General features: G+C 32.4%; 1 protein-coding gene across 8 annotated transcripts in view; it reads left to right on the top strand.

Annotated features, from left to right (window-relative positions):
- Window positions 1-24,268, top strand: part of LOC124354884 (very low-density lipoprotein receptor-like) — a 910,157-nt gene that overhangs the window by 881,779 nt on the left and 4,110 nt on the right. For 4 of the 8 annotated variants that reach the window (XM_046805654.1, XM_046805647.1, XM_046805650.1 and 1 more), the window contains 13 exons: window positions 3,653-3,775; window positions 9,311-9,433; window positions 11,863-12,098; window positions 13,879-14,149; window positions 14,803-15,054; window positions 15,807-16,107; window positions 16,246-16,464; window positions 16,798-17,152; window positions 17,682-17,880; window positions 18,969-19,034; window positions 20,075-20,202; window positions 22,243-22,398; window positions 23,181-23,198. In XM_046805654.1, coding sequence (XP_046661610.1) covers window positions 3,653-3,775; window positions 9,311-9,433; window positions 11,863-12,098; window positions 13,879-14,149; window positions 14,803-15,054; window positions 15,807-16,107; window positions 16,246-16,464; window positions 16,798-17,152; window positions 17,682-17,880; window positions 18,969-19,034; window positions 20,075-20,202; window positions 22,243-22,398; window positions 23,181-23,198 — 2,447 coding nt within the window. Of the gene's footprint in view, window positions 1-3,652; window positions 3,776-7,448; window positions 7,566-9,310; window positions 9,434-11,862; window positions 12,099-13,878; window positions 14,150-14,802; window positions 15,055-15,806; window positions 16,108-16,245; window positions 16,465-16,797; window positions 17,153-17,681; window positions 17,881-18,968; window positions 19,035-20,074; window positions 20,203-22,242; window positions 22,399-23,180; window positions 23,199-24,268 lie in introns of all 8 variants that reach the window. The other 4 variants (XM_046805648.1, XM_046805653.1, XM_046805649.1 and 1 more) reach the window with 4 other exon arrangements.

Genomic DNA, 24,268 nt, shown 5'->3' with positions numbered 1-24,268 from the left:
CGTGTGTGTAAAATGTTATCTTTCTAGGACATCGGAAGTTAAGGAAAGACATAATTCTTCTAAGGGCTGCAACCTCATTTAATTTTGATCTTGAAAAATTTGCTTCATTTTTCAATATATCCAGGCCATTCACAGATACCGACGAAAGCCATTATATTTTGGAGTAATATAGCGTGAGTCATATTTCATACTGCTGTCACAGACTATAGGTCAGTCGTACTAAATATAAAAAAATTATTATTTAAGATTACACAAAAAGTTATTTTGTTAATATTTTATTTTTAATAAGATAATTATCTAAAAAATGCTTTAAGGTGCAGTTCTTTATAATAATGTTCATCATAAATAATCAAACTTTTAGAATTATTATGGTATGCATTGACTTACATAAAGTTTTAGTGATATACACTGTTAACTAAAACAATTATTTATTGAACTTGTTACATTAGACTATGTAATTTAGAGGTATGTCTATCGTAACGTAAATCTAGCATTTCCTTTTTTAAATCCCATGGTGATAACGTGATATATAGCCAAAATACTAAATTTACAAGCCAGTGATGATAATATATAGGCTACACTGATCTGTGGCCTAATACTATACAGGGTGTACATAAAGTCCTGCACGGGTATAATATTTTCTGAACGATAACAGATAAATAAACAAGATTTGGTACATCAATACTACACCTAAAAATCTACTTTTTGAAGGAACTATCAGTTTTCTGTAATATCATGGGGACGTCCCGCAAGGAGTCAGAAGGAAATCTTAAATAGGAGCATAGGTCAATATGGACATCATTTTAAAGGGCTTATCTAGCAGAGTGTAATGCCGCAAACCGCACTCAAAAAGATTGATCCAGTAAAAAATGGCGGCTGTTCAAAGATTTTACTTGGTTACATTTTATTAGTAGCCATAACCCCAGTAAAGCAAAACTGCAACCAAACGAATACTGCAGCTAACTACTACATTATGCTTGTCAGTTGTACAGAAGTGAATTATGACATTAGTTATCCTCAAGGGTTACAAATTTGGTCCTAATATATTGATAACGGGGAAAACCTGATAACAGTAACAATTAGAAATCTCTTATCTTTGGGTCGCAGTTAGGACTTTCCTATTAGCCAGTCTATTCATAGTAGGCTATTCTAGTTTTCTTGTTTTAGTAGTGCTGTCCATCCATTTTATCAGTGCGCTTTAGTACAAAAGAGTTTGTCGTATAGCTTGTAGTTCTTCAACTACACTATGTCGCTTGACGAACTTGAACGTATAGACGATCACACGAGGAAGCATGCCATTTATTTAATGACTACTTTCACGAGAGGCAGCCAATTTCTAGAACAACTGTAGGGAGAACTGTTCAACACTTTATGAAAACAGGAAGTGTTTCCGATCGTCATAGGTCGCTGAGATTTCTAATTGTTACTGTTATCAGGTTTTCCCCGTTATCAATATATTAGGACCAAATTTGTAACCCTTGAGGATAACTAATGTCATAATTCACTTCTGTACAACTGACAAGCATAATGTAGTAGTTAGCTGCAGTATTCGTTTGGTTGCAGTTTTGCTTTACTGGGGTTATGGCTACTAATAAAATGTAACCAAGTAAAATCTTTGAACAGCCGCCATTTTTTACTGGATCAATCTTTTTGAGTGCGGTTTGCGGCATTACACTCTGCTAGATAAGCCCTTTAAAATGATGTCCATATTGACCTATGCTCCTATTTAAGATTTCCTTCTGACTCCTTGCGGGACGTCCCCATGATATTACAGAAAACTGATAGTTCCTTCAAAAAGTAGATTTTTAGGTGTAGTATTGATGTACCAAATCTTGTTTATTTATCTGTTATCGTTTAGAAAATATTATACCCGTGCAGGACTTTATGTACACCCTGTATATACAGCAGTTTTATTACGAATACAGCTCATTGGAGTGCTCAATAATTATTACCAGTTGCATGCAAGCAGGTGAGAAGGTTATTCTACCACCGTATAAAACTATATGCCGAAGAAAACCTATTCTTTTTTATTGTTAACTTCATCCGTGTTGCTTTTCACTGGCTTTACAGCCTTTGTCAGTTAAATCGGATTAGACCTTTGAATCTCAGAATCATCACACCTTCCCCACATTAATAGCACACGGAATGACATACAGAATGGCTAACACTGGCAGAACAGTAGTTGTGTTACTAACACCAGTCAACGTGCTAAGGGTTTTCAGTGACACTTATATTTTAATTATAGTAACAGCTTTATTGGTATGTCCTGTTTTTCACAGTGTGTGTGAATTATATATTATAATGAACTTTATTGCCGTAAAGAATAAACATTATATTTTAAGAAGGGTTCCCATAAATGAATTTTAATTTTAATTCGCATAATCCTACTATCTATTAAAAAAGCACTACTTCCATATTCTGATACATGGTTTTCATATAAAATCCATGTTTAGATTTTTTCTTCCCATTTTGTATTAAAGCAATTTTAAAATATATAGTACTGCTATGTTAAAGGGTTTTTAACTGTTATTGCATCCGATGTATTTCGTTCAAGCTGTAAAATAACTCAACAGCTCTTCAAGAGTTAAGAAAACAGTCGCAGATCATGTTATTTACGGACTTATGTGATTTGCTTAAAGTGGCTCGTGAATATTATTTTAAAAAATAAGTACAACTTTAATTTGAACAAGCCTTTTCGAGGTTTGTGTTCGTAAAAAAGAGATCTCATGATATTCTAAATAAAAAGGACGGATTATTTTCAAATTTGTGCACTCATCCTCTCTATCTTTGTATATTATAACTATCTTGTACCGTAATATTATTAAATTTCAAATCAGGTACTCTGAAATCGTCAAGTATGTGACACCTATGGCTAGTACAATGGAGACCATTGTGGTTCTTTCATGTAAATTCAGTGGTATCTCAGCAACATCTTTCAACAGAACATGATCCTTTTGTTGGGAGCACTTTAGCCCTCCGAAAGTCAAAAGGCTAAGAAGCTTAGCCAATGCTGAATAAAAGCCATTCTTTGTTCCTTGAGCTAACAAAACAATGCATCAAGAGTTGTCAACATTTGAGGAATGAACAACGGGTATCAGTATGAAGCTCTTTACACTTTTCATCCTCCATATCGAAGTGTGAACCGGTGAAACAAACTCCCATTCAAACTCGGGGCATTACTTTAAAACTTTATAATGGCATTGTTATTTAATAATAGGAGTTTTCATTGTATCTTTCGAGTAAAGTAGTTTCGATATAATACCTGATACTAAAATCAGTAGTAAGCAATTATATTATTCATCATTGCGTCCTGTGTTTTGATTTTCATTTAAATAAACAACTTCGATACAGAGGGATATATTGTTTAAAAACAGAAGTTTTACTTCATTATAAATTGAAAATGACTGTTTTAAAGGCCAGACATCTTAAAAGTGTCATTATCTGATATGATACACTGTTGTAGGTAAACTTTTCAGGTAATGCAAAAAAAAATAGATTTCCTCCTACATTGTATAGCCATAATAAATGTTGTACAAACTGTAAATTTCAACATTAAGGATTTTAAATATTATAAGAGCCCGTGTGAAATTCTAAAATACAGAGTGCTGTATTTATGTTAGTAGTGTAATAACTGTTTTGAATTATTTTACAGAGACCCGGACATGTACAACTACGGAATTCAAATGCAACAACAACCGCTGTATCCCACTACACTGGCAGTGCGACAACGAGAACGATTGTCGAGACGGTAGCGACGAGGATCCACATAACTGCCGTCAGTATATATTTCTTAGTCTGACATCTAAATATAGTTGTTTACTTATATAAGGAAATAGGCCATTTTACTGTTATTCTTGGTATTAAAAGACGACCCATTTATGAAAACTTGCCCGACGTTGTGTGGGTGTTTCAAATATCTAACGGTCAAATGGCTAAACTAAAGTAAATCGACCATGTATAAATTGCTCAAAGTAATTTCAACTCTGTAAAATTAAAGGTTGTCCCAAAAATAGAAAATCTCCAGTTCTTATCATAAAACTTTGAAATGCAAATACACGTCATTTTGTACATCAATCCCTATTATTACTCCATTCGTTTCAAAATTGCTGTCTAATATGTGTATAGAAAGCAGTGCTTCTTGTGTTTTATCACCACTTCTGTGATATGAACTACCACTAAAATACTTTTTGTTTGATACTTCATGACACAACCTTTCAAATGAAGTAGGACTGTATTTTTCATAATGGTTCTATGTCAAATGTACTAAATTAAAAATATGAAAATGTCCATATCACAAACATTTTAAAGGCTAACGCTTTATCAAATTGAAAGTCGTATAAAAAACTGAATAGATTTCACATTTATTTTCTGTACATTATTAAACTTTGGCAAATATACTGTATCGCTGTTATAAAGTCAAAGTTAACATAGCCTTTTTACAATTAGTTAAGCAATTAAGAGGCCAAACAATAAAATGAAATATTAAAAAAAAAGCTGTAATCACAACGTTAATAAATATCACTTCAACCGTACGTTCCAGCCTTGGGCTACATTTTTAACGTACATAAAAATACGACCTGTTCGTAAATTAAACAACAGGATTCATCTATGGCTGGAAACAGTGGCATGCACTTCGAGCGTCACTTTATGCACGCTAAGAATATAGCCAGGTTCGAGTGCATAGTTTTTTGCCAAATAAATCACTGTTATCTATACATTTTGACCGCCATTTTAAGACGTATAGACATAATAAAATAACGTCATAACACAAAAATGTTTAGGATGCAAAGACCTTGAATCAAGGCGCATCACCCATGATATTCTGTTCCTAGACAAACTTGTAAATGGAGTCCTTGATTGCCCAGCTCTTCAGAAAATCAATTTCAAAATTTCTCGCAACAATTTTTGAGCTTCTGCAAGAACCCCTTACGCAACTAAAAGTTGAATGATAAGGTTTCAGATATAGAGTTACGTATTACTGAACTTTTTCTGCAGCTCCTAGGCGTCCTTCAAATAGCTCTTCTCAGCTTGCAATGAGTCCTGCACAACAATGACATCGCCCTGCCATTGTTATATTTATTTGTTTATATTTTAGCCTTGTTACTATTACTTGTCACTTATTGATTTTACTAATGTGAACTTATTTAACAAATTTACTATAATAGTTATCATCCGTTGGAAATAGGATAAAAAATTATGTACAACATGGCTTATGTTTTCATTTGAAAATTTTGAGATTCGAACAGGATATCTTCTATTTTTGGGACACTCCGTACTGTTACAGGGTCAACACCTCTTAATAAAATATTTAAGATCGATATATTTGGAAATATTTTAAAATTATATCTCTCCAGTTAGCTGACCGTTAGACACTGTAGGTCTGAAACGCCTTGTATGAAAGTTCTTTTATTTAATTTGATTTCAAATAAGCTATGAATTATAATTTTTCCTCTATTCTATCTTTATAAATTATCAAGAAGGTCATTTATGAAGTGCCAAATTAATATTGGATTAAGATATATGTTTATTCAAGTTTTAATGTAACTATTATTTTATATATAATGTAATTTACTATCCATAAATAGACTTCATACAAAAAGTTGGAAGCCTTGAAATAATCTTGTGAATTTACATTACTATTAGGTAAAAATGTCTGGTTTCTTTTCACTTACAATTCACCTTTGTACCGTCTAATTTGTATCTAAAATGTGCGTGAATGGGAAATGTCATTACGTATAGTAAAAATTTAAAAATTCTGCAACGTTTTTTGGAACGTAATTCAAAAATATTGGTTTCATCTGGGTTATTATTATACATTTTTATAATAAGAGTATAGTTATAAAATACTAGGTATTAACATTTGTATTACCAAGGAAAATTGAAAAGTAATTAGATAAATAATATTTTCACAATTCCATGTTTTATATTAAAGATGGAATTATGTTCCTATTTTTGAATTTTTTCTTATAAATTATTTCTTTATTAAAATGTAATCAAAATTCCAATAATAATTTTATAACAGTTGGGGCACCATAACTATTACAGTAGCAAGCAGAGATGAAAATCGTATTAAAATATTTACTATTATTTATACAATTCAGATAAATTGTAGTTGTGCATTTTGTAATCAGCGAGCGATCTTGTTTCCGATCGTCTGTCCACAAATTGAAAAATCGAGTTGAAAACCCATATAGCCCATTATTCGATGAATTGCTACTTTGAATGATTTAATACAAAACAGGTATTTAAGTATTAGCTCGAGACGGTTCTGTAGTGGGATTAAATACAAATTGGCATCGCTATATCAAGGCTCTAATAAACTATATCAATACATTACGAATTTATGTTTGTAGATTATAGAAAATAAAAGGGATGGTTCAAAATCCTGTTTTTTTTGGTACTACAATCACATCACGAGTCAAAATGAACCATTGTTACATGAATTTCAACGGTATCTACTTTTGAAAGGCAACCGATGCCTTACACCATTTTAGACAGTGACCGACATTCTAAGAGTAAAATATCCACTTTATAATCAAAGTTTCCATTTTTAATCGCTAGCCTAATGGTAACTATCCTAATAGAATTTTTTGTATTTTGTCACTATTATTTATACTTATTTTTAAGTGCATATATATATATTAGTATAAATTTCAGTCTTATCTGTATAGTTTTTTATAAAGCACAATATTTTCAGAAAATGAAGGCCCAATCCTACATAGGTTTTTAAATAATTGTTTATATTTCCTCTCTTTTGCAAAGATCCATGTTTAAAATTTCTATTAACAGAAAATATATTCAAATTATAATCATCTAAAACAGCCAGTGTTTTATTGGATTACGGTATACAGACGAAATAAAAATTTCTGTAATAATCGTAAGGTTTATGATGTAACTGTTAAACAAGAACTACCTCGTTCTACATTACGAGGCAGAATAAAAGTTTTCTCCATTTAATTTGTATTGCCGGAGTCATGGGCGAAGATTGCAAGAAATTGATTTAAAATAACTCACTTGGTATCAAAGCGTTTGGTTTCGTTTATATGCATATTGAAATCGTTTTCTTTCTGTTCAGTTTAACAAGCAATTTAATTTAGCCGTCGCTTTAAGAGCCGACATTATCGAATGTCTTCGATTCGTTTCCCCTCTTTGATAAAAAGTTTACTTTATTTGTTTTCAGTACTTATAACTTCAGTGATTTCTCGTGTTTGGGGAATGAAAACGATTGGAAATATATTATATTTACTTATGTAAAACTTATGTGTTTTACATGCTTGTCATACCATGACATAGGTTACTTTAAATGATGTATTAACATTTATTTATGGCAATACGACAAAACGAAACATGACTGGTTGTTAAGTTTAAAGTTTCTTCATTATTGTTTGTATAATTCATGAAATAACCATATATTATTTATGTGAAAACTAAACATAAGGATTTTGTAGTTTTAAGAAAGTGCGCGGCCAATTTCTACCAGTGTGGGGATGGAACATGTATACCTAAGTCTTGGATATGTGATGATCATCCAGACTGTGCGGATCATGGGGATGAGTTAAAGTGTGGTAAGTCTCTGGGATATAATTTCCACCATTTCATGGAAGGAGCTGCATGGTTGGTTTAATCATTTGCCAATGTGATCGTTGGAAAACATAAAATGGTATGTAATGGGAGATTTATACTGGATTCACTATTTAGCTCTAACTGATTCCTGCTGACTATGTTGTGCACTAAACCAGGTATAAACCATTATTTCCAAAATCGATATCTTACATATTGACCGAACCGAAAGATAAAACATTTGATTTTACTACTATAATCTACAAAAAACGTATATTTTTATTCAGACATTTTGACGGCCACGGCCACAGTAGAAAATCTCTGTAATAAAGTGCTGGAACGAGTTCGATGAGCGTCTTTGTTGATTGTAATCAGAGTTAAACCACTTCGCCTAGGTAATTAATTCGGTCTGCACGTCCACAAAGGAACACTTCCATTTGTTATGCAAAACATTCCAATATTCTTGTTCTTACTTAAAGCCTGAAGTGCATCCTTTGTTGAACTTGTAAATTACTATTAATCCCATTGATGGATTTCCTTTCAGTAGTTCCTGTTTTGCATAACTCTATCTTCAGGAATGACATTTGCGAGTGAAATTGATGTTAGACTACTTTTACAGACCGAGGCACTTTTACAAGTTCTATTACATTTTTATTATTTAATTTTAAACCATGTGGTGAATTTCAAAGATAACTGTTGGCAATTTAGAATTATTTCGGGAAATTGACGCATATATTGGAAAATATAAATTATTTATCGGTGAATTGAAGTTGGAGTATAGTAGGTAATTAAGACAACCGTATGTATACATTTCTTTTTACAAAAACACTTGTAAAAGAACTTGTAAACTGGACATCTTAAAATATAAATTGGTTTAACACTTCAGTTAAAAAACGTATTTAAAGTTTTGTAAAGTAAATAACTAAATGCATTCTAAAATAAGAATAAGTAAATAATTCGAAGGAATAAATTACCGAAGTAGTAGACAGAACATATTGAAACGCAAAATGGCACAAATGGACAGACAGAGGGGTGGCATGCCCTTTTACGTTTTAATCCCAAAATCAATAGAGTTTTCCACAGACGTTTTTTATGTAACAGGTTTTAAGACCTCCTATTAAAAGTTACCACACAGACGGACCGACAGTGTTATAGACGCCATTTTCTCTTTTGATCCCAAAATCAATAAAGTCTTCATTAAATCAAGGGGAATCTATATATAACGGTTAAATGATTTTGGATTTTCCATCAAGAGATAGAAAAATCCACAGAGGAAAAAACAGACTGATGAATCGGTTTTTGGCTCTTTGACGCACAAAAATCAGTAGAGTTCTTCCTCAGAGCAAAAGGGATCTATTTACTAAGATTCAAATTTCTAGCACGTATTTATCAAGATTTATCGAATGGACGGGCAGACATACAGATCGCTCTTTGAGCTTTCGGCCCAAAAACCAAAATATGATTCCCATTCATAAACGTTTACTTTTTATACATTTTTACTAGTACTAAAATGATCTCGAAAAAAAACTCTAAAGTTTCAACTGTTTCTGTCTTTAGGAATGTTGACTTTAAAATAGAAGTTTACCCCGACCAAGAATCTATTGCACCACCAGAGGGATGTATAAGGGTTGCTTTGTAATAAACCAGGGTAACTATTATACTTATTAATTGGCAATAGAGGTATGTTGAACGTTACACTAACTCTAGTTCTGGAACATGTGTGTTGTCACGGCTAACCTGTCTGTTATAGAACAAAGGGTGTGTGGTCCAGAAGAGTTCACGTGTCGAGGCATGGTGGGGGAGTGTGTCCCGCTTACCTGGATGTGTGACGATAACCCGGACTGTTCTGACGGATCGGATGAGAAAGCTTGCAGTAAGATACTAACATTTAACAATCTTACTCAAGTGTGTACTTGTACTGTGTACTTTTTCAATAAATAGTCATAGGAAGAAACGATAGTTGCTAGTTTGAAAAGTTCGAAAACCCGAATCCGCTAAGATGCTCGGGCCATTTCACTTTAAGTTTCTTTGAATTTTTTCAGATTATACTTTTAAATCCGACCGTTTCAGTATGTATTGCCTGCAAAAAAGAATAAAATGGATAAAATGGAAATACAAGACAAAAGGATTTACTAATTATAGGATCCTCGTAGACCCTCACACTTAGTAGAGACCATGTAAAATTTCACGTTCAAACTTTCCTACCTTACAAATATTTTTTGAGTCCCCTCTGAACTTAAATATACATTCATGGAGCTTGGAAACTACACTAAGAGAGTAAATTCCTATTTAAAAACGCTCAAATAGAGGAGTTTATGCATTTGTCAGTGCAATTAATATTATAACTCAAATTGTGAGAAATACAGAGGAACATCAACTTATCAGTGGTTTTGTGTAAATGATTGTAATAATCAAAACATATTCGAATCCAGGCTAACTATGAAACTAGGCCACGTAAACGTATCTGAAAGCCTTGAAATATGTAACGGCTAATTTTGTACGACTAATACATATGAAAAGGCTCTTTTTAGGAAGAATATCTTTAATTAGGAAGAATAATTAATATAAATGGAGGTTGCTTATGGTTTAACTTATCGTCGGTCCGCGACTACTTGGGGAACCACTAGTATAGTGGACAAATATATGAATTATAAAATTCAGGAAATTTTTACGGATATTTTCTTTGTTTCACCATCCATAATACGTTTCTAGAATGGTATGTGCATGTCATTGGATTAACATTCATGTTATAATGTATTAATTATTACTCCCGAAATTGATCATAAAGGAATGAGGTGGCATTTAAAATTTATTTAAGTTACCACATAATGCAATATTTAATTCTGCTTAGCATGTTAACACAACTAGACACAGGACTGTCTGTAATAGTTCACTAATCCATCATGTTGACCCATTAAAAGTTCCCTAATGATTCTTGTTCCTTGTTGACTTAGTTTTATTGTATTTTAATGAAGAATGCAATTTCCTCACAATTCCACAATTAAAAACAATTAGGATTGGAAATAGGTAAGGTTTCTTAATGAAATAAACTATTGTTTGTAGCAAATTAAATGTTTCGTTATAAATAAATGTAAATTATAACACTTGATTAATGTGCTCTTGATCACTTGGCAACTTTTGTAGATGACTTTTAAGATGTAATTGAATACGTCTTGTAAACATCTATTAACACTTCTTTAAAATCACATAACAGTTTGAGTGTTTTGGATACAAAATTTGTAATTATGGTTCAAGAAAAGCACTGGTATTCATAATTGAAAATTTATGTCGGAACACCTACAGTTTAAATCCAGGAACTGAAATGATGTTTAATTACAAATATAATGGACTAAAAATTATTGCATTAGAATTAGCTACATTTAATGTCATAACATCTCTTTCAATATGCAACTTAAACTCATGTATGAAGCATGGCATTGGGCATTACATTTTTTATTTATTTTTTCGGAAAATTAACCTTAGGCCTCTTGCTTAAAAGAGATGCTCTCTTGAGTGACAACAAAGGACGTTTAGTTTATGTGGGTATGATTTGAAAGATTGTAACTATATTATTTGATATATATATATATATATATATATATATATATATATATATATATTTTAAAAATTAAACCATGTATACATGTAGAGTTTATGAATTTATAAACAAGCTTTTATTGTTTAAATATAACCAAGAAAAACTCACTGATGTACCATTGCCTTCAAACATTGAATTTTTCTAATGGTGACAGTCGTTTAAAGCTTTTAACAGTCCTGTTTGTTTTTATGATAAAGCACGTTAATACGTACTTATGTAGCAATACATAAAAGTAAAATACTTGGATCATTGTTACAATTCACGGTAATCTATTTTATTACTTCTCAACTTCATTTTTGTTGTCTGTTGCATTATTTTCTACTGGAAGCATCAGCAAAAATCATGGCATAATAAAACAATCAGGAGTTAAAAATAAAAACAAACATATACTAGTATTAATTAAATAAAAATATTAATAATAATGATAATTAATAATAAATAATAAATAAGCTACTTATCTGATACATCTTTTCACTTATTTATTATATTATTTTGGGGTAAAAGAATCTGACATAAAGTAGTTAATTATTGTAATATGCGTAAATTAATATATACATTTCAAATCAAGATAAGGTAACGTTTATGAGTAGTATTCAATGTAATATATCAGTCCGCAAAATCTTTTACTGCACATTGTTATCTCGCATTTTCATAAAATACAATTTTAAAATATTTGGATAAAACCTCGTGCCTGTTTGCGCCAGATGAGACGTGTCGGACGGACGAGTTCACGTGCGCCAATGGCAAGTGCGTCCAGCAGCGTTGGGTCTGCGATCACGACGATGACTGTGGCGATCGCAGTGACGAGCTCAACTGTCCTGTCAAGACATGCTCTCCAGACTCGGAGTTTGCCTGTGCCATAGGAAACAACTCCTACTGCATCACCGCGCGATGGCGCTGCGACGGTGACTCTGACTGCCCGGACGATTCCGATGAAAAGGTGCTTAAAATCTAGAATAGTAATCAAACATATTAAATGCAATAGTTATCTGGTCCGGTGACACACACACACACACACACACACACTTACACATAATTTAGAATTTAGGTAAATTTAGTACATCAGAATCGAAAGATTCAAAAGGAAAACAATAATTTAACAATAAATTTGGCGAATGTTAGGTCCACATGGTTGTTTCGATTTTGATGCGTTGATGTGCCAATTCATAATTCCTTACATTCAAATAATTTCAAAAGCTATTTTCACAAAAATTGATTTTACATATACCTTTAAGTTTATAACAATCCTCAAAGTGTCAAAGTTTGCTGTTTTTGATTGATTGAAAACGGGGACCAGTCACTTCTACCCGCAAAGAATTTGAGGTTTGTCCAATGTAGTCCTTGTAACAAAACCTACTGGGACGATAGGGTAAACAACGATCTGGTAAATTACATTGTTTGAGGTACAGTCCAACTTACTAGCTTTTTTGCAGTGACGCTACTTTTGAATTGATCTTATCCATAATTATTCAAATACCATAACGTAGTGTCATGGTTGGCATCGTTCACAGGCAAAAAAATGTTATGAATTTTTTCAACATGAATTTTGGGTCTTACAATCATCATCTTCTTTAAATTTTGAGGTCTCTTAAATACGCTTATTATTATTTCCACTTTCAAGTATATAACTGTTGTATAAACAATGAGTTGTTTCTAACTAATAGTTTTCAGAGTGAAACACGGTAAAAATACTAGCGCATAACCACATTGAAAAGTGTTTTATTACTCTTCCATTAATTCTTGCAATGTTTTTCAATTTTTTTTTTATTGACTGATTTGTAAACAGCTACCTTATAAAACTATGAAACACATTGCAGCCATCACAATTGGACATGGTGGATCATAAGGCCTCCTGTCGTTTGAAAGAAATGAGGCAAGATGGTAGTACTTAAATATGTTCTTGTAAAAGTCCATATTAACATTATAGAAAATTTTTTGACATTTCACAATAATATTACAGATAATACAGTGAAATGTGTAATCGGCTGTTTAAAACTGGATGTTTAAAACGGTAAACGTCACATTGTGGAAAATGTTTTTGGATATTCTAAAACCCGACATTCCAAACCGGTCTCGAGTGTAAGTTTATAACTTATAATTTCATAAAGCAAACATAGTATAAGGAAACATTTAAAATGTTAAAAATTTAAAATACACTTGTGTAATGATCAGGTAATCGAGCGAATTCAAAGTGCTGGACTTCTATTTTTTTAATTGTGTGTTAACAAACCAGCCATTAAAGAATCGATGTGGCAAAGTCCTAAAACCAATTAACATTTTCATAACTATTGATATGATACTTCAGATGATAAACTCATACAAAAATATTCTTCCAACAATTTTATGAGTGTGTGTGTTTGGTAAATAAGAGTAACCTTTGAAATAATAAACAAATAGAAGTGACAAATCTTCAAAAAATTTGTAGTTGGAGATAAGGAAACCATTTTAATCACTGTTGATATTCTTTGGTTTGTCAAGCTTCAACCAATCACAATAAAGCTCTTCATTTCAATTTTTCCGTACAGACGGATGTTCATTATTGGTAGTTTTTATGTAACATCTGTGAGCTGAAGAAGACACTACATAGTGTCAAAATACTTAAAGAATGTAATTGAGTAAGCGGTTTTTTGACACGATGTGAACAGGAAAACTTGGACGTTAATTGTGCTTTCGGTATACTTATCCTACTTTGACCTTCTTGTTATTCTTTCTTCCCTTAGAACTGCCCAGACAACAAGCCCCACAGACCGTCCTCTGTCTGCATGTCGCGCGAGTACGCTTGTCCCGACCGTCTCACCTGTATCCACCAGTCTTGGGTGTGCGACGGCGACAATGACTGCCCAGACGGTGCGGACGAGAAATCTGACGTCTGCAAAGATGTGGTGTGCCGCGCAGACCAATTCCAGTGTCGCAACAAGGGATGCATCGCCGGCTACCTGCACTGCAATGGCCTCAAGGACTGTTCGGACGGCAGCGACGAAGAAGAGTGTAGTAAGTTTTAATTACAGTAATTTTTTATTTCCATACAATTTTTTATTATATTTTGTTTATTACAAATGTTACTAAAATTGATTAAGATATGGTATTTTTTATAAAGTTTTGACAGTTTGTTAAAGTTTCCATCTATATCTGTCCAAACCTGACAATTCAGTATTGCAATGTAATCATACAGACCAAACTCTTATGAAGTCAAATTCTATTGGGAGCAAAAGATCAAACGTTATTCTCAACCCTAAATTCACATGATACCAACATAAATGCTACGTATACAAATATTTCTTTACTTACATACCTGTTCTTTTTTACATTTAAAAATAAATAACTTAAATCCAAACATATTTTGTGAACCATTCTAAAGTTTTTATGGAATAAACTATAAAAAAACTCATACTCACCTCGTATTCTACTTGTAAATATTTCTAAAGCAGCGTAAAAGGACACTGTCATAGGCAGAGTTCATAATGTTGTATGTGATATATTATACTTTGTGGAAAATTGTGTTTAATCAGACTTAGACGATTTCACTAGTTGTTTTGATTTATTTATCATTCCTTCTATTTGTGTGAATTTTATGAAAAATCATCAGTTATGGTTGTTCATTGCCAATGATGGAAGTGACAGTTGTCGACATTAACCCGTTACAGAACCAGTATTCAGGTGTGATCCAAAGACCCAGTTCGACTGCGGCGGCAGGAACTGTATTAGCCTGGACTTGGTGTGTAACGGGAAAGCCGATTGTCCGGAGGGCGAGGATGAGCCCAACGGTAAATGTGATGTCAACGAGTGTCTGGTGAACAAGGGCAACTGCTCGCACATCTGTGTGGACACTCTGACCGGCTTCCACTGCGACTGCAGGCCCGGCTACAAGCTGATGGACGATGGCCAGACATGCGACGGTGAGTTACTTCGATATAGTATCCATAGATAACCAAATGAATCAATACAATTAATTATTTTCTCACCGTTATAGATACGTTTAGAAGCTTCAACAAAGTCTAAAGAATAAGTTTTACTATAGGTTATCTGGTTTAATAATGAAGCTATGATCAACAAAATTAAGTTCATACATATGTACATAGGTTTAATGTTGTCATATAATATCTATAAACTGGGATAGGTAACAAGGTTGTTCTATGTACTGCATGGGCTTTCCATTCCGTAAATTGTCCGCAGGTTAAATGCATTGCAATCTATCTTTGTGCCCTGTGATACACATTTAACACTTTTCTATTCATGAAATATTATTTCTTAAATTTAGTAAAGATAATGGATTTTGGTAGTTGTACTTAGATAAAGCACTCACTAAAAATCCCTTGTATCCACATTGTATCAGGACAAATGTAGATGTCCCATTTTAGCACTGTTCATCTAACAACTAGAACTAATAGGCTGAGTAATTTGAATTCTAGATTGTACCTCACTCTTTAATTCATAAAATTCGTATGACATTCAGGTTTGCTCTGGGGTATTTTGTTTCTCTAATTCATTATTAGATTTGAGCCTAACAAAATAATCCTGATAAATTTGAAAAGATGTTCTTTATTAAAAAATATAGAAACCAAACTTAGAAGATGGCCTAGATTGAATTAAGATTTAATGATGTGGTGACCGTGCACTACTTTTATACATTCCATACCTATTTTCTCAGATATCGATGAATGCGAGAATCCCGGCGCATGTTCCCAAATATGTCACAACGAGAAGGGCACATTCAAGTGCGAATGCGAGAATGGATACCTGCGAGACCCGCACGACCACACGCGGTGCAAGGCGACTGAGGGGCACGCCTCCTTGTTGTTCGCGCGCCGTCACGATATCCGCAAGATATCCCTAGACCATCACGAGATGACTGCGATCGTCAACAACACAAAGTCCGCAACTGCGCTCGACTTCGTCTTTCGCACCGGCATGATCTTCTGGAGTGACGTTGTTGAACAGAAAATCTTCAAGTGAGTCTTTTTATTCAGAACATTTGTGGGAATATTTCACCTACTCTTTTATTTCTGTTCTTTTAAACGATATATGAATTGTAAATACATACATACAAATCACATATTAATATAAACAACCAATAATTTTGTTTAAAGAGCTCCCATCGACGAAGGTAGTGACAGAACTGAGGTGATCAGAGATGAAATGACGACTTCGGACGGCCTGGCTGTGGACTGGATATACAATCACATTTACTGGACAGACTCCGGCAAGAACACTATCGAGTTGGCCAATTTCGAGGGCAGCATGAGGAAAGTGCTGATCACTGACGGACTGGAGGAACCCAGAGCCATAGCTGTAAATCCTCTGGAGGGGTAATACTTGTTTCCTACCACTTTTACTAGTGAAGTATTTATTGATTAAATTATTTTAAAATAACGTCAAACTGTTACCGACACATAGTAACAAGGTTTTAATCGATGTATAATCAAAACAATGTTTAGCACTTTTTCCTTCTTTACAAACCCTGAAAGAGAAGGCCCAAGCCTTCAGTAACGTGTTTTAATGACTGGTGTAAATTTCAACACAGAGCTAACAGATTGTTTTGTACTAGCACCTCTAACTTATATTTCCGGTATGTCAACCCATACAATCTATTTAAACTCCCGAAAGAAAAAATTTCGATCTAATATCTTTTTCTCGTGTAGGTGGATGTTCTGGAGTGACTGGGGCAAGGACGCTAAGATAGAAAGAGCCGGTCTGGATGGGTCACACAGGGAGCCTATTGTTACTTATGACATCAAGTGGCCCAACGGGTTGACTTTGGACCTGGTACGGCGGAGGGTATACTGGGCCGACGCTAAGCTGAATCTCATCTCTTCCTGCGACTACGATGGTACGGCTAGACGACAGGTGCTGCGATCTGCCGAGACTCTCCATCACCCGTTTTCTATAAGTGTGTTCGAGGACTTTATCTACTGGACGGATTGGGATCAGCAAGCCATATTCCGGGCGAACAAGTTCAATGGCAGCAGTGTCATTCCAATCACAGCTGTCCATATGGTAAGTTTAGTAGAACAATTTAAAAATGTTGAATGTTTTGTCTATCCAAGGGTATTAGCGGTATTTAAGACATAATCGTTAAGAAACCGGTTATAACAGCTATAGAATAAATATATAAATAACAGATTATTAAAAAAATTTAAAAATACTCTTGTAAATCTTCATAATTTTTTCTCATGTAGTTTGAAATGGATCTCTATATAACTTTAACTTTTACAAAGAAAATCAATTTTACTGCATGGACTTCATAGTCGTCTAAAAAAAATGATTTCGACATTATTGTTGAATACCTCTTACGATGCCTTTCATTGACGAGACGATATACACAGACTCGAACTAAACCTAGTTACACAACGTGAAGCGGTGCGGCTCCACCAATCTCACTTATCTACCGTAACCATATAAAAACCCAAATGGAAAAGTAACTTACTTTGCAAAATTGGTCTCGTATGTACATTTAGTGTTAATATCTTGCACATCCTTTCGCAAACCTTATAATACCGTCATATTATTTTTTGTGTGATTTTAGCTGCAAAATCCCATGGTCCTCCACGTGTATCATCCTTATAGACAGCCAGACGGTATAAATTACTGTGCTGCTGTCAATGGACACTGTTCACACCTTTGTCTACCAGCCCCGCAGGTTAACCCTCGCTCGCCCAAGATATCATGTGGCTGTCCAGACGGTTTAGTTCTTATGGCAGATGGACTCATGTGCACGGAGGACTGTAAGTTGACTTTTTTTCTCGATGTAAAATGGCGTTATCTTCAATTGAATATGCATTTTTCAAAAACAACGTTTCTAGAACTGGTATCTGTTCTCTTCTTTGAGTGAAAAAGATCATTAAAATATGCAGTTATAAAACCAATTAATAAACAAAATAACATTGTATTGAACATGCCATATATACTTCTGAATATTTGTAAATTATATTCAAACCAGTCATTTTAAATAATAAACTATGATTGTACAATCGCATTTCAGTTGGGTTTATTTTTTCTGAGAGTCAATGTTATTTAATATATTACCTACAAGACAAGAAAAGTATAATAAAGTAAGGATTTCAAGAAATTTGGGAAAACCTCAGGAAAACGACTAAAGATAAATATGTAAATGTTTTACAATATGAACTATCCTTTCAGAAAATAACATTTTTTGTGATTTAACTTTATAAAATGTATTAGGAAAAACTCAATTTTAAATTCATTATTTAAAGTCAAATATTAATATTAACAATCCTTATTGATTGATTGTCTCTAATAGTTTTTTGTGGCCTTAATTTTAAGATGCCCCCAGTTACTAATAATTCAATCGTCTAAAATTCTTTGTGGGATATTATAAAAACAATCTATTTCTCCATTCTGTAAGAAAAGTAATTAGAGCTGTGATTAAATAAGTTTAAAATAGAAACAAAAAAATACAAATCAGATTTTATTACAATTATTTAACAGCAATATTTCCAACTAGTAATTTATATTAATACAATCTCAAAATATTTTATCATCCAAATTATTAAAAATAAATTTATTTGTAATTCTTTTATTGTTATTAAGGTATAGTGTTAATAGTTTACTAAATATTAAAATGTCTACTCATTATTATACTACCATTATCCTATGAAACACCTTTGTTAGTGTTTAACTAAGCTACTGAACGTGCATTTGTTTAAATATGAGTTTCCTCACTGGACTAGTGCTCTATCTCAGTTCGCCACGCCGCCGCGCCGTTTAACTGAACATGAAGGAATGTAGTTAGAAATAAACTGCTGAATACTAAGTGGTTACTTCAGTATACGACTTATGTTTTGCATTTCAGTGCCTCCTCAAACTATGAATTCTCCGCCTACGACACAGTTTACCAGTATAGATAGATCACTAGCTCGTGAGTATCTGGTGTTGGATGGGTTGCCCTACTGCTTCCTCTTCGCAGCTGCCTCATTACTGTATAACCATTATAACCAATTTCACTGCAATCCGATTTTTCTTTTATTTGTCTTGCTTTGCTTTCTGTTATTTTTAATAACTAATTTAACGGTTTGTGTGTTTTATGATAATAATCAATTTTGAAAATGATTTATTGACTGCGTTTCACAAATTTAACACTAATAATATTCAGTTCTGGAGCACTTATAAAACCGTACAAAATATATGAATTATAAACAGATGAACATACTTTAGTTTTTAAATTATTTTATAACTTAAGTAAAAAATCTGTAAATGTTATTGTGCTTACCGTAATCTATTTGAAAAATAAAAACATTGTAGATTTTTTATGTGTACGTAGAAGTTGCAATAATATTTTCAAAGTTATTATACTAAATAAATTTAATATAGTTTATAAAAATCGAAAGTTAATGCTATTGTCATTCAATATATATTAGTTCAGTTATGACAAAGGTTTTTGTAATAGAATTGCCTTATCATCTAATATTAATGTATATTTAAGTATAACCTAAACATTGTATTTGAAATATAACATATTTACATAAACAATCAACCAGTAGGCTATTGATTAATATAAATTATCAACCTTGTTGATATTTTATAGAACTGATTGTGGATAAAAATATCCATATCGATTTTCAAACATTTGATTCAAAATGTAATAATACAGTTATTTTAATTCCCCTTACGTAAAATCTACTCATTTAATTTAAATATTAGATTTCTAGCAAACGTTTGAAGATAATTTCACTTAATTTTCGTACCATTTTAAAATTTATTTTTTGAAGGAAAAGTGTTTAACATTAAAATTAGTTGCATAATTTTGATTTTGTTTTAATACATATTTATTTTTTATATTCTTTATTCCTTAAAAACTGGTGAAGCATAAAATGTTTATGTTAAATTCTGTAAAGTCGTAAATGGCTGAGTATGTGCTAATAATTGACTATTTCATGATGTTCTTTTCTAATTTGCCAGCTCGCTCGAGAGAGGAGGTGCTCGACGGTCTATCGAAGGATATCCTACCACTTGAGGAGCCGGACGACGGAATGGTGGCTGGCATCGTAATCGCGATTGTCACTGTCGTGCTCATTCTTATCTCACTAGTAAGTTTTAGAAAACTAATTGGTGTGGTAATTAGAAGTAGTAAATTTTAGTTAGTAACCCATGATTTGGCCTTACTATATTTATTCGTTTTTGATGACCACAAGTATTGTACGGGAAATGCATGTGGAGCGGGGCAAGCTAGGCAAACAATATGCTTTGCTATTGTGTGGTTAGGCCACTCGATTAAGGAGCAAGGTCGTGCACGGTTGTCGATGGCTGTTGGTCCGCCGTAAGGACCCTGTGTGCTGCCATGGACCTTGAATTATTGGTTAAATACTTTTCTGCTATCTATTTTCGATGGAACATTATTTTTTCGAACGTTGGAGGAATGTAGGGAGTTTGGAAATGGACAAAACTGAAAAACAAAAATTTGGGGTATTATTACGAAATTACTATTAGGCAGGTATAAGGTATATATTACCTCATTAAAGCTGGGTGATACATTGTGGAGTAAACCAAGCGACTCTGGAGTCGGTAATTTAGCTCAAGTATTTAGCTCAAGTCTGACATTTTTATTATCTTTCAAAAATATTTTTCTCAGTAGTCATATATTTATCAGTTCAGGTTACATCTTATGAAAAATGATATTATGCATATTTATGTTGTTTACGCATATAACTTTGTGTAAGTCTATTCTTCCCATATAGAGGTGTATGAACTCGTCTCTTACTAACCAAAAAGTTCATCGGGAATTAAGAAATGTTTACTGTATTTATGTAAGCCATAAAAACTATTATTGTGCAAATTTAATGCAAAATTAATATATAATCTACTACCTCGGCGTCTCTTCAGCCTAGTATAAGTGAAATTTGATCACTTTAATGAAATCTCTTTAACCAAATTTCAATCAATAATCTATGTTAATAAATCCTATTATTTTGTAGTCCAAGTTTCGTAATACAATTATATTAAATCAAGAAATTAGTCATAAACTTATTCCAACCTACTGCAGAGACATTGTAATACCATTTTGAACGTTCTCTTGTTAGAATAATATGTAAATTGTTCTAGTCAACAGCTTAAGTTTATTTTAATTTAAATGTTATATAATTAAATTCAAGTTTACTTTTGTGAACTGAATGACTGAAGTTTATTTTTTCCTGACTTCTTAAGTTCTTAGATGAACTAATTCTAGAAATTTATTTGTGAGACCTGGAGTTGTTTTAAATGTTGATATTTTGTAATGCAGGTATAAAGCGCGTAAGTAGAGTAGTTTAAAGTGTGCAAAAGTATTGTTAAATATTCATTTCTTCCTGGAATTCCTACTTAATAATTTCGGCGAATGTCAGTTCATCTCTAATTGTACTCAAAAGTGACACATAGAGATGATCTGATCTGATACAACAATGTTAGATTTTGTATACAGAATCGGCATATTGCAATCGTCCTGGTGATAGCAATTACCGAATATGTGTGCATAACGTCATCTAACATGACCCCCAGAGCCCAAAACCACCCTCTGTTCAAAATTTATATACAACCAAAATGTGTATACTACGCTCTTTTAATCATACTTAGTCCTGTAATAATATAATGTTCTTACGTGGGAATGCTTTAAGTTGTTTATACGTAGTCCTGTAATAATATAATGTTCTTACGTGGGAATGCTTTAAGTTGTTTATATACGTAGTCCTGTAATAATATAATGTTCTTACGTGGGAATGCTTTAAGTTGTTTATACGTAGTCCTGTAATAATATAATGTTCTTACGTGGGAATGCTTTAAGTTGTTTATACGTAGTCCTATAATAATATAATGTTCTTACGTGGGAATTTTTTAAGTCGTTTATACGTAGTCCTGTAATAATATAATGTTCTTACGTGGGAATGCTTTAAGTTGTTTAATGTTTTAACTGGTATAGGTTACCCAATTAGATTATTATCTAAGTAATGTTATTAATCAAAGTATCATCATTATGTAAGTAATTGCTTAGTAATATTTTATGAGGCAATTACTTTTAAATAAAAATACAGTAAAATAGTGATCTTGCATGATTATACTCTATGGCTAGTAACAGTTGGTATTGTGTTGTAACCTAGATCGCTCTGGCTGTATATCGGCACTACCTCCATCGCAATGTGACAAGCATGAACTTCGACAACCCCGTCTACAGGAAGACCACAGAGGATCAGTTCTCGCTGGAGAAGAACCAGTATCAGCCCACTCGCATTTATCCCTCGACGGTGGGCGAAGAGGTAAATAAAGTTTTCCCTTAGAAGCTCTAAATAATGGTGCAAAATAGTGCCAGTTTTTATCAGTCCACTTCCTTTAAAGAATATTTGCACTAGAAAAGCACTCTTTTAGTTCTTCTTTGTATCTTAAACAAGTATCTATAAAGTTAATTAAGTAAAGATCTAATTTATTTAAATATATAATTTGAATATAAAATTTAAAATACTCAAATATTCTGCATTGTGTTGTCGTTTAGTAGAGTGTATACATGCGTTTTACTAAGTATACAATTTAATGTAATGTTTAGCTTTTACTACACAAAACAGAGCATTGTATTAAAAATTGTGTGGTGTATAATCTGTTTAGTGCAATATATTTCCTTAATTAATACTTAAGTAGATATTTGATTATTGAGCGAATACCTATTCCATTTATGTAAGTTTACAAATATATCATAAATTGAGAGAGGAAAAACTTTTTGTTATTATTAAAAGTGATACTCAAATCAATCTTTAAATTTTATGAAAAGATAATTTTCATATCGACTTTTCTTTTTATATATTTTTACCTATTTTTGATATTCTCCCTTAATTATTTCATATATTACAGAAGAATTTAGTACTGATTTAAAACTGTCGTATATAAGACAGGATATGAAATAGATTATTCAACATGCGTTTCTTAACTATATGAATATTTATATTGAAACATATATCACTATAAAAATAAACAACCAAACTTAATATTTTAAAGATATGTAAACATTTTATACAATGAAAAATAATAACTCGTTCTTTACATGCAGGCTTTAAATGACTTTTTGGTAAGTTGCAAAAAATAAATGTATGTGTTGCATGTGATACAATATGTTTGTCGTGTCAAACTTTTCTATTTCCAGTTACGCCATTTGTTAATCCCCATTGCTCTCTTATCACTCAAACTGTTATGAAAAACAAAATTCAGGGTTACAAAAACGTATTTTCATAAAAAAAACAAATAAATAAAACGTTTTTATCTCTAATAAAACCCCGCTAAGTTCTTAAACATCATCTGGGCTATTTATTTTATCTTTAGATTTAAATACATTTATAGTAGGTACTCTTTATTGTTCATAACCTTACATATATACGCTTAGCATACATAAGTGTAAGTCATATAGAGATAGACTTTATTTAGTCGCTGCTTTTTGTGTTATTTACACTAATGTAAACTTCGTATTTATACCAAATGTGCACTATACTCTAGTATTTGCTAAATAATGAAAACCTCTGGATTATATTAGGGAACGAAAAACTTTTTCTAGTAAGAATAGTATCATAAATATTGGGTTGTTTACACTTAATTACTATAAGGAGGTCAGTAAGACTTTTTATGTAATTAACTAATATTGGGAGCGATTACTTTCAAAGTCATAACGCTCTAATAAACAGTTAATGAGTTGTGGTCCAGATAAACAAAGATAACTTGGCCAATGAGAATGTAAAATTGCAAACTGTGCTATGCTTTCTTTACTCTGTACCTTGGTTCTTGACTCCTCACAACAGAGTAAATTGATACTGATCAAATAAAACTGAAATTGAATAAACCAGATGAATGTGTTTAAATTAAGGACTAAATTTTTGAAATTTTCTAATTATGTCGGAGTAATAATATTCATTTACGTTATGATTGAAACGTAATCCTCATTATAACTTAATATGCTGAATGTTATTGTTAAAGTAAAAAATGTGTGCTTGGTGTCCTTAAATAGTTGATTATTTACACATTTTCACATAACAAAAGTGGAATGAGGTAGGCTTTATGTGTAAAACCAAATATATTTATTCGCTCTCACATATATACGCTTACTTTCTTGAAAAATTTTTTCCGTTATTTATGTTAAACCTGGCTAAA

The sequence above is a fragment of the Homalodisca vitripennis genome, chromosome 2 (assembly GCF_021130785.1).
Source record: "Homalodisca vitripennis isolate AUS2020 chromosome 2, UT_GWSS_2.1, whole genome shotgun sequence".
NCBI lineage: Eukaryota > Metazoa > Arthropoda > Insecta > Hemiptera > Cicadellidae > Homalodisca > Homalodisca vitripennis.
Note: the sequence above shows the minus strand (reverse complement) of the source record. Positions and strands in the feature narration are given on the sequence as shown.